Source organism: Herpailurus yagouaroundi, unplaced genomic scaffold (genome assembly GCF_014898765.1).
Source record: "Herpailurus yagouaroundi ecotype Mexico unplaced genomic scaffold, PumYag 67793, whole genome shotgun sequence".
In the NCBI taxonomy this organism is placed as follows: Eukaryota; Metazoa; Chordata; class Mammalia; order Carnivora; family Felidae; genus Herpailurus; species Herpailurus yagouaroundi.
This window is the reverse complement of record NW_024420586.1, coordinates 21,610,777-21,622,522: the sequence shown is the minus strand read 5'-3', so window position 1 is coordinate 21,622,522 and position 11,746 is coordinate 21,610,777. Positions and strand designations below refer to the sequence as shown.

The window sequence follows — 11,746 nt, the reverse complement described above, 5'->3', positions numbered from 1 at the left end:
ACATCTGATTTTGGCTCAGGTACGATCTATCTCACGGTCTGTGAGTGCGAGCCCCGCATCGGGCTCGCTGCTGTCAGCACAGAGCCTGCTTCAGATCCTCTGTCTCCCTCCCTCTCTCTGCCTCTCCCACTTGCTCGTGCGCTCGCTCTCTCTCTCTCTCTCTCTCTCTCTCTCTCTCAAAAATATACACTTAAAAAAAATAGCACGGTCTGGATGGACCTTACTAAGGAGGGGGAGGAAATCTGTTCTAGGCAGAAGGAAGAGCTGGTGTAAGGACCCAGGGCAAGGCTAACATTGTAGACCATTATAAGGATTCTTTTGACTTCAAGTGATAAGGGGAGCCTTTGGGAAGTTAGAGCAGGGGAACGACTTGATCTCATTTATATACTAAAAGAATCACTCCAGCGGCGCCTGGGTGGCTCCGTCAGTTGAGCGTCCAACTCTTGATTTCGGCTCAGGTCGTGATCCCAGGGTTATGGCGTTGAGCCCTGCGTCGGGCTCTACGCTGAGTCTGGAGCCTACTTGAGATTCCCTCTCTCCCCCAGCCCTGCCCCTCTCCCCGACTCGCACGTGCTCTCTAAAATAAAAAAATAAAAAGTAAAAAAATCACTCTAGCTGCAGCGTAGAGAGTAGACTGTAGAAAGGCGATGGTAGGAGTAAAGATTAGTTCAGAGGCTACTGCAGCGGTCCAAGAGAAAAGTTACGACGGCTCGGATCTGGGTGGGTGCCGTGGAAGTGACGAGACAGCAGATTCCGGAAACATTCTGAAAGGTTGAATTAATGGGATTCCCTGACAGATCTGGACCGGAGGTCTGAACGAAGAGAGGTGTTTGTAAAGATGACTCCCAAGGTTTTGACCTGAGCCACTGGAAGGATAGGGTTGCCATCTACCGAGATGAGAAAGACTATAGGTAGAGTAGGTGTGGGGCAAGAACAGAAGTTCAGTATGGGCACAAGTGAAGTTTGAGATGTCTCTTCGCTATCAAGTGGAGATACTGAGTAGGCAGTTGGATATATATACAGGTCTGCGGTTTGGGAGACAGGTCTGAGTTAGAGACTGAAGTTTGGAAGTCATCAGCATGGGATTTAAAGACCTAATATTAGAAGAGATCACCAAGGGAGTGAATATACACTGAGAAGTGGATGACCAAGCTATTCCTTGTAGAGTACTGTATTTATAAAAACAAAAGAGCAATCCACGTAGAAGTGGGCCTGTGCAGTTCAAACCCGTGTCACTCAAGAGTCAACTGTATTGGGGCGCCTGGGTGGCTCAGTCGGTTGAGCGTCCGACTTCGGCTCAGGTCACGATCTCACAGTCCGTGAGTTCGAGCCCCGCGTCGGGCTCTGGGCTGATGGCTCAGAGCCTGGAGCCTGCTTCCGATTCTTTGTCTCCCTCTCTCTCTGCCCCTCCCCCGTTCATGCTCTGTCTCTTTCTGTCTCAAAAATAAATAAAACGTTAAAAAAAATTTTTTTTTTAATTAAAAAAAAAAAAAAAAAGAGTCAACTGTATGGTGTAGGTGGTTACGGCAAATACCTGTAGGGGTGTGTGTTTGAACCTGTCCGTGTCCCGGAAAGCCAGGTCGAGCAATATAGGTGGTATAATAGGAAGCAGGGAAAATGCTAGTTTTTCGAGCGCTAGGAGTATGGTGATAAAAAGAGAGTTTAGACAGTTTTGATAATTAGTTTATTAGTCAAGGAAATAGCTGAAGATACTAGCAGTGTTTTTCAAAGTGTGCTCTGGGGGACCGCTTCATCAGAATCTCCCGGGGAGCTTATTAAAAATGCAGGTTTCTGGAGATGCAAGCTAACTACCGAATCCGTATCTCTGGGGGGGTAGGACTCTGGATTCTGTATATTTAACAACTTCCCTGGGTGACCTTTAAACACAACAAAGTTTGTGAACCGCGGCTCTAAAGATTTTGTTTGAGTAAATCATACTCCTGACTGATGAGTTCTCCAGAACACAAGACATAGGTGAACAAAAGGCATTTTCAATGTGAAAAACCCACGCTAACCATCCACACTTCTAAATGTATGGAAGTTCTAAGAAGCTAAGTTTACAGTAGTGTTCGTTTGGCCTGACGTTAACACCTCCTTTCAGTTGTTTGAGTGGTACTTCAGGTATTTGTAACAGTTAATGGGTCTTTCATGAGACAGGGGTTATATAATCTGTTACTTACTATTTTTTTAAGGTTTGTTTATTTTTGAGAAAGAGAGTACAAGTGAGGGGCAGAGAGAGAGAGAGACAATCCCAAGCAGGCTCCACACTGTCCGTGCAGAGCCCGATGCAGGTTCGTGAGAACCATGAGATCATGACCTGAGCCAAAATCAAGAGTCAAATGCTTAGCCTACTGAGCCACCCAGGTGCCCCCATAATCTGTTACTCACAAATCATTTATGCACCAGAGAAGATGGTTGACCAGGTATAGCTGCCCCCATGCTATCTGAGGTCTGTCTGAAGCCACAGAAACTAGGAAGGAAGGAGACAGAGCTGTGGGCACCTGGCTGTTTGGCCCGGGCTACCCTAAGGCTAGCCCCCCAAACCGCTACTTCCCATCTCCCGTGAGGCCTTACGCCAACATAGCTGGGAATTTGGTACTACGCCTTTTCAGCCGTTTCTTTGGACACTTGGGAGAAAGGGGCAGAGAAAGGCAAGTCGGAAATCCTATTTTTGTTGTTGTGTCTTCGTCGCTGTGACTGCAGGGAAAGGATAATTTTCGGCATAGGAGAATCTGAAAGCGGGGGGCCTCCCTGCTTCGAGCTGTGACAGGGAAGTGATGAAGTTCATGGTTTATTTTACTCTGTGCCTCCTTGAGGCAAGGATTTTGATGATCAAACTCCTCCCCGAGGGTTTAGGATTTTACAAAGGCCACCTTTCACCAGCTGATATCCACAGCCGTGCTTCTCCTGATGGACCATGAATTAATTTTAATTTCTTCAATGACCAGGCAGTGAACTTTGGGAACTTTTTTTTTTTAAGTTTTATTTATTTATTTTGAGTGAGCGTGCTTGCAAGCCGGGGAGAGGCAGAGAGAGGCAGAGAGAGAGAGAGAGAGAGAGAGAGAGAGAGAGAGAGAGAGAGAAAATATGAATCCCAAGCAGGCTGTGTGCTGTCAGGGTGGAGCCTGATGCAGGGCTCGAACTCCTGAACCGTGAGATTGTGACCTGAGCCGAAACCAAGAGTCAGATGCTTAACCGACTAAGCCACCCAGGCGTCCCTGGGAACTTTTGATTCTAGAATTTGATCCCTTCTTCCATCTACCGGACTGTTGTATTCTAAGTGCAAGTTTCAATCTATGTGGGTCTTTTAACAACTTTCTACATTTATTGGGTGCCTACAATGCAAAAAATATTATATTAGACGATGGTTTATAAAGACACGTAATAGGTACTCACAGTATGGGTGATATGTGTTATAAAGGGTCAGGTCTATGGGGCGCCTGGGTGGCGCAGTCGGTTAAGCGTCCGACTTCAGCCAGGTCACGATCTCGCGGTCTGTGAGTTCGAGCCCCGCGTCAGGCTCTGGGCTGATGGCTCAGAGCCTGGAGCCTGTTTCCAATTCTGTGTCTCCCTCTCTCTCTGCCCCTCCCCCGTTCATGCTCTGTCTCTCTCTGTCCCAAAAATAAATAAACGTTGAAAAAAAATTTAAAAAAAAAAAAAAAGGGTCAGGTCTATCATATTTAATGTAGTACAGGGGGCACTTCCCCTGGCCGTCTAAAGAATAAGGGATATTTTAACTAACTGAGAAAACTGCTCTGCATTTGGATTGAAAGCCTTAATAAGAAGGTGGTTGAACTTTTTTCAACTTCAGAGAGTTTGTATCACTATCCAAACTGTAGCACATCCTGTGGATGGGGGAGATGGGTGAAGGGGGTCAACAGGTACAAACTTCTAATTATAAAACAAGTCCTGGGGATATAATACACAGTATGGTGATTATAGTTAATAATACCGTATTGCATGTTTGAAACTTGTGAAGAGAGTAGATCTTAAAAGTTCTCATCACAAGAGACTCTTAAATACTGAGAACAAACTGAGGGTTGATGGGGGGTCGGGGGGAGAGGGGAAAGTGGGTGATGGGCACGGAGGAGGGCACCTGTTGGGATGAGCACTGGGTGTTGTATGGAAACCAATTTGACAATAAATTATACTTAATAACAATAAAAGATCTCATCACAAGAAACACAACGTATAACTATATGTGATGACGGATTGTGAGTAGACTTATTTTGGTGACCACGTTGAATCATTATGTTGTATACCTGAAAATGATACCGTGTTGTAAGTCAGTTATACTGCAGTTAAAAAATACATATACAGCACATCTTCTGCAAGTTTTTTTTTATTTTAACATGTAATAAGGCTGTCACTCTCATTTCTCTTCCATTTAGCTATGGCAACAAAAGCAATATACTCCGGTTTTTTGCAAAACTAATCACACACAAACGTGTGGAACGGGACAGGATGTTTGTCATTTCGTACTTTCTCAGCGATGACACGATTTCAGTGTTTGAACCTGTAGAGAGGAATTCAGGTAGGAGACACAGCTCTCTTCTAGCAATTTTCTGAGAACAAGTAGCTGTCTCTTCATTTTTTTTTTTTTCATGTTTATTTCTTTATTTGGAGAGAGAGCACGCACGCAAGAGCGGGGTTAGGGGCAGAGAGAGAAAGAGACAGAACCCCAAGCAGGCCCTGCCCTGTCAGCACAGAGCTTGACGCGGGGCTCAATCCCATGAGCCATACGATCATGACCTGAGCGGAAATCAAGGGTCAGACGCTTAGCCGACCGAGCCACCCCGGCGCCCCACAGCCATTTCATTTTGAAAGTTAGAGAGCCTGGTCTGATTTTTATGGCCTAGATGACTAAGATCGTGGCTTTCTTCTTCTTCCCTTTTTTTTTTTTTGTAACCACTGAACTTCACTTTACAAAGATCTCTTAAATGGGAACCCAGACATATAAAATGATGAAAGAGGAACAGTTTGGTTGACTCCGGGCTGGGGGACTCTGGATGCTTCCTTCTGGATACTGTCCCCCTTTCCTCCGTGGCCTCTGAGGTTCCTCTGTGGAATCCAGGAGCTTCAGAGTCATGGTCTGTTCCACCCAAACACAGCAAGACGAGGAAATCTGTGTTTTTGAGTACCACGTGTAAAATTTTTGCGTAACTCTAAGACAGTCCCAGATTAACAGATTTCATCTTCAGTGCCTCCCTTCCTCTGGCTTCTCTGTCCGTCTGAGGCTCAGGCCACGGTTCCAGCACCCGGGTGCACGGAACGCGTCTCCGCGGCGTGCTGATACCGTGGACGTGGCTGAGGAGAACCACTGATTTTGACTCCCCGAATTATGGAACTGCAGGGCTCTGTTCTTTGTCCCAACACGTTGAAAACTTGTATCTGTGCTGAAGGCACGTCTGGGAAGAATCATCAGTGGTGTGCTGGAGAACCGGCTCTCTGAAAACAATTTAAAAAGCCCCAATTTGTCAAAACATTTGCCAACTGCCATGGTTGTAGATGCCCCAGCCATAGTCCATTTCAAGCAAGCAACACTAACAACTGGCTTGAAAAATCCCTAAAAATTTCACAGGCGGCCATTATGAGCTTGTATGAGCCATCCTGCACACCGATGCATAACGAACGATTTGTAGAGCTAAGGCTGCGTAGTGATCTGAATAAGGGATCAGCTCTTAAAATACGAAATCACATAGGAGTCATGCTCTTCAGGGTCAAAAGATCAACCCTGGGGGTGCCCGGCTGGCTCAGTTGGTAGAGCATGTGACTCTTGATCTCAGGGTGGGAAGTTCAAGCCCCGTGTCGGGTGGGGAGCCTATAAAAAAAAAAAAAAAACAAACCAACAAAACTGTACATCTAGAATACGGAAGAGTCTGGCCACACAGATTGTAGCACTCAGAAAACAGGGTGCTGGAAATCAGCTATAAGCTTACTAATTATAGTCGCAGCCATGATTGAGTACCCACTGTTACCCTCACAAGAACTTTATGAGGTTTTGTGTTAGTCTGGATCCTCCAGGGGGCAAAAGGAAAGAGAGTGTCTTAGGTTGCAGGGGGCTTCTGAGCACGTTTTAGCAAGGCTGACCAGGAGTCCTGGAGCCAAAGTCGCTCTTTGGAGGGGCCTCCCTCTTGCAGGAATGGGCCTACGTCAGTATCCCTGCCTTACCCAGCAGGCTGTGGGAAGCGTGACCTCGGTCCAAACCCCGGGGGTGGCTTTCAGAGCCTAGCTGCCGAAGCCTTTGCTAACTGCGTTCCCCACAACAGATGACCTGAGAGGCACGTTTTCATAGCCCCCTGCGAACTTCATTCCCATTTGATTGGTGAGAACTCAGAGGGGTTCAGAGACGTGCAGTAACTCCTGAAGATCATCCAGCAAGGTACAGAGCCAGGCGCTCTCTTTGGCTATAAAGCCTGCGTCTTTCCACCACCTCTAGTTTCTGAATGTGTCAGGAGTGGGATGAAGCTGACCCCCGAAGTTCATCTGGCTTCGTGCTGTACTCAGATGCCTTGAAGGTTTCAAATCCGCATCCGTTAGAAGATACCGGATCCCCGTCTTGAGTTCTTCTCATTGCTTTGCAAGAGGCAAAAAGCAAATAACCCCCAGAGGAGAGCAGATGAAATGGTCAGAATTCTGGAAAGTAAGAAATGTGTGGCATTGCTACAGGAAGCAAACATACGTACCGTAGGAAAAGTAAAAAAAAAAAAAAAAAAAGTTCTGGGACTCCCATAGTTATCTTCAGACAGTGAAGTAAGCTCCTTTCCAAAAGCAGGGCATCTTCGGGGCATCTGGGTGGCTCGGTCGGTTGAGCATCCAACTTCGGCTCAGGTCATGATCTCGTGGTCCGGGAGTTCGAGCCCCGCGTCGGGCTCTGTACTGACAGCTCAGAGCCTGGAGCCTGCTTCGGATCCTTTGTCTCTGACTCTCCCTCCCCCTCCCCCGTTTGTGCTTGTGCGTTCGCTCTTTGTCTCTCTCTCTCTCTCTCTCAAAAATAAACATCAAAAACAGGGCATCGTCTATTTAAGCTGCATGCTGCAATAAATATAAGACGCCATCTGGGACAAATAGGTGGAAATAAGCTCAGGTAAGGAACGTTCTACGTGGTACTATCCAAACGTGCTCTAAAGCTGAGTATCTTCCTGAGGCCCCAGTTCCCGGTATGCTGCTGGTTATATAGCAGGCAACTTGCTCCGTGTTTATTTAAGCGTTTGGTTTGGGGAAGGGAGCAGAGAGAGGAAAGAAAAGGCTGGAATGCCACACCTCTTTTTCCTCTCCACATTCACCTAGGGAGTCTGTTGTTCACCCCCTGACTCATTCTCCCCTCAAGTCTGAGAAGAATAGGCAGCTGTGAGTTCACATGCTAAGTCGTCCGCTCTTGTGTTTGAGCACGAAGTCCCTCAAAAGGCACGTTGTGTGGTTCTTTGAAGAATAAAGGCCACTCCTTAAACTCTTTGCTTTCTCTCTAGGGTTTACTGGTGGGATGTTCCTGAAAAGAATGCGCGTTAAGAAGCCTGGACAAGAAGTCTTTAAAAGCGAACTATCAGAATACATCCAGGCCAAGGACCTGTATATTGGAGCCAGAGTGAACTTGAATGGCTACCTGTTTCACTTGCTCAACGCTGACGAGTATACCTTACGCTACATGGAGGAGAATTCAGATCAGGTGGGCCGCCCATATCATTCCTGACTCGCCTCGCCTCACGCTGTAGTCCGTGTTTCTCCTTCACCAGTTTCACATTGTGCACTCGCACACGTGGGCATGAATAATGGATCTGCGCGACTTGGCCACGGGTCCCGGCCTACTCTGTTTACACGCTGGGCCCTCTGCTGCCCGGCATCGCGGATGCCAGGCACAGGCAGGAGGCAAGCCCGGGGTTGAATCAGGTTTCCTGGGCTTTCTGCTGACGCTGACAATGTTTCCGTAAAGAAATTTCAGCAACTATAGGGAAGGAAGAAAATCTGGTGCCACACACTGTGCCGTCCCAGCTAATCGGCACCGGCCTGTGCGGGAAGGCCAAGCGCTTGAACAAACAGAAACCCCGAGGGAACCTGGATAGTTGCTGGGGTTGCAGCTTTTCCGTAACAGGAGCCACCTGAGGCCTGGTTGAGAATTCAAGGACAAATGGGCCACCGTGAGCTCAGAGAGTCTTTCCTTTTGAAGGAAGATGGCAGATGGGTCCTGTTACAATGTACTAGTGTGGCAGTGCTGTTCTGGAAAAATAACACGTTGATAAAATCCCGGTTTTAAGTGTGGACCGGTTTCGTGGGCAAACGTGTGTATTTAGGAGTCATTGGTCAGTATTGAAAAATCCGTCTGGGAGCGCCTAGGTGGCTCGGTAGGTTAAGCGTCCGACTCTCGGTTTCCGGTCAGGTCATGATCTCGCAGCTTGCTTCTTGGGTTCGAGCCCCGCATCAGGCCCTGTGCTGATAGTGCGGAGCCTGCTTGGGATTCCCTCTCTCTGTGCCCCTCCCCACTCGTGCTCGCTCTCTCTCAGAACAAACCTTAAAAAAAAAAAAAAAAAAAAAAAGAAAAGAAAAATCTGCCCAGAAACAATTTATTTTCAAAGTCTGCCTGCAGGGGCAGCTGGGTGGCTCTTCTGGTTGGGCAACCAACTGTTGATTTTGACTCAGGTCCTGATCCCAGGGTTGTGGGATCGAGCCCGGCATCCCCCTTGCGGGCACGCGCTCTATCTCTCGAATAAAAAAATAAACGTCTGCCTGTAAGAGACAGAGGAATTGAGAGAGAATCCCAAGCAGGCTCTGCACTGCCAGCATGGACCCCGATGCGGGGCTTAATCTCACGACCATGCGACCATGACCTGAGCCGAGATCAGGAATCGGACGCTTAACCAGTTTAGCCACCCAGGCGCCCCCCTCTGCACAGTCTGTCTTGATGGGAGACCCAGGCTGCACCCTGCCCCCCCAGGGTTGCCACACCATTTCTCCATTGGCGGCGTAAGGACTTGGGGTTATCGTAAAACTGTGAACCAGTAGCCCTTCAAAAGCGCTGAATTCAGGTGAGAGGCTTGAAAACAGGGCAGTTAGACTTTTGCAGACCAGTAGGCTCAGCTAGGAAACCTGACTCCACACTCACTGGCCAGAAGGCCTTAGACATGGTTCCAGAACCATGCTTGTAATCCAGACCATTTGTATATCAAAGCAAATTTCAAGAACCGTGGGCTCAGTTGTGGTCATGTGACGTTTGTCATCACGTACTATTCGAATTGCAAGACATCACTTGTTTATCCCGGTAAAATGTATGAGAAATGTTTGCTCGTCGTGTAGAACCCTCGCAGAACAAGTTACTCACGATGCAAGGATTTACTATAGTTGTAAGATCTAAAAGGCTCTTCTCCTTCCGGAAAGATAAAAGCAGGGTGTAGGACGTTATCTAATATTGGCATCCCAAGTGAAACCTGCCTTATTTGAAAACTACACTTAACAAGGACTTTCTAAGCAGAGGGAGATTAACATACTCTTTAATATCAATCTGAGGAGTCTTTTCAAAAGAGCTTATGAGATCCAGTCATGGAAGTAGATGAGAGGAAGTGCAAAAAGGTGGGGGAGGGTAAGGGGCTGCCGTAGGTCCCAAACCCCCTGGTGGAAAAGAGAGATCTTTATACTAAATTGTAACATCAGTGTTTTTAATCTTCGTATTTAGTGTCTCTCTCTCTCTCTCTCTCTCTCTCTCTCTCTCTCTCTCTTAGCTCTTAGCTGTAATTATTTATAAGCTTACGCTTTACTGGGTTGAATAAGAAGTATTTTGGCAGAGTCAAACACCTCATCACAGGGTAGGAGACAGGAACTGGGGACTGCTGGTGAGCGCATGTCAGAGGATTACAGTGTGTGTGGATCTCCTGACACCTAGCTGGGCTCTGCCCAGTGCGTCGTCTGGTGGCCATTAGTCCTAGGGGACCCACTCTTAAGATCTGGAGAAAATGGGGATCTGCTTACCCAACTTTGAATCCCCATTCTCTCCATTAGGGTCTCCCGACATTGGGCCAACGTCTAAGGGTTCAGGGGAGAAGGCTGAGGTGGGAGGAGACATTGTTTTCTGATTCCTGTGGCCTACTGTCCCTTAAGCTCATTTCTCTCTGATCTGGGCCTGAGCCAGTGCCACTCGTTGTCCTAAAACTGTAACTGAAGAGGTTTAATTCTAGCCCTGTCTTCTCTGTGTTGGTCTCCACAGAAAGCCGTGCCCAGCTGCCTTCAAGTTCAGAGCATGGAGTCTCTTTGCTGGCCATCAGAAAGACGGGGCCCTGTGTGTCTCAGGCATGTTTAAATACCTTCCTTTCTTCTCTCCCCCCCCTCCCCCCCAGTTTCCCATGAGCAGCATTGAACTCGTCCTACAAAAGCTGAAAGAACCATCAAAATCCAGAGAGCTCAAGCACTTATTTAGAAATGCTGACCCCAAGCTTACAAAGAGAGTGGATTATAATGCATTCAGGTAAGCCAGAATTGTGCTAGCAATAATTTGTTTTCCCTTCAAGATCCCCCAAAGAGCGAAGAACAGTTTCTTCCCTAGTGCTTCCTAACTAATTTACTACGTACTTTTATTATTGTTACTGTTGTTGTTACTACGGCTTGACATTTCTTTGGGTCCATGCCTTTGTGATCAAGTTTGGCCCGTTGCTAGTAAAGATCTATGCATTTGCATGTAAAAGAAGTTTGTAGGCAAGAAGGGAGAGACAAAAGCATTGAAAGTTCTGTTGTCTTGTGAATCGTAGTGTTGAACGCTTGAGGGGTGGCCGCCAGAGCACATCAGAGTGAGAGAGGCAGAAGAAAATGCAGCTCAGGGCACCCCTCCGAAATCTGGGGAACAAAGGAAGGGCCAGCTCCCCAGGAATGCGATCCAGTTGGAAAAGGGAGTGGAAACTTGTCCTGACTATCAGGCAAGAGGTGATACATACGTTTTGAAAAACCTTAAAATATAGAAATCGAGGGGAAAATACACGGCAGTAGTTAGAACTGTACCAAGAGATCATGGGCAATAAAGGTTTTCTCTGAGGTAGAGCTGAATTCTGGGACTGTCCAGTGGCTGACCCCGGGCAAATTGCCAAACGGTGGAAACCCAGGGAAATTCAAATTCAGGATCTAGTACAATTGTGAGACTTCTTAGCCTTGAAAACGAAGTGAATGGAGCGTTCAGGAGAATGTAAATTAAATCACGGGTGGGAGGACAAAGAGGACTTTCTCTTTAGGCTCCTGAAAACAATAGTGGCTGAGAGCTATTTAGGAAACTCGCTTGCCGACCAATGAGGATGTGAGCCCAGGAGAGGCTGGCAGGGAGGTCTTCCAACTTTGCGTCTGGAGTCGCCTGTTGCATCAGTACCTGGTGACCCGAGGCCACCGTCAGGCCCAAAGTGCCCCCCAGCCTCCCGTGTTGTTTTGACAGAGCTCTTTTGTGTCCCCGAAGTGTTCTCTTGAGAGAAGCGGTCGGGACATATTTTTGTTGTTTGGCATCGCCAACCTTCTGGGACCAATAAGAACTCATGGCTCTTTGTTATTGTTCGTAGTAGTACACATGTTTGTGGCCTTTTGGAAAATAAACGGAGACAGAGAAAAGAGCAAAGACGATGGCTTAGGCCGTGGACTAATGGAAAGCAGTAGGGGAGGAAACACATTTCCATCAGAGATGAGGCAGTGGCTTCGTTTGGTTATTTTGTGTCCTTTTTGGAAAAGCATCGTTCTCCCAACACTCTAGCAGAGCCCGTTGGAAACACTTTAGAGAGTTGATGGGACT

General features: G+C 47.3%; 1 protein-coding gene across 1 annotated transcript; it reads left to right on the top strand.

Moving 5' to 3' along the window:
• The first annotated feature begins 4,395 nt into the window (after window positions 1-4,395).
• Window positions 4,396-10,454, top strand: LOC121026009 (EF-hand domain-containing family member C2-like). The gene is made up of 3 exons (XM_040468826.1): window positions 4,396-4,534; window positions 7,470-7,666; window positions 10,323-10,454. Exons 1-3 carry the CDS (start codon window positions 4,465-4,467, stop codon window positions 10,452-10,454), a joined length of 399 nt encoding a protein of 132 aa, XP_040324760.1. The 5' UTR covers window positions 4,396-4,464.
• Window positions 10,455-11,746: the final 1,292 nt, after the last annotated feature.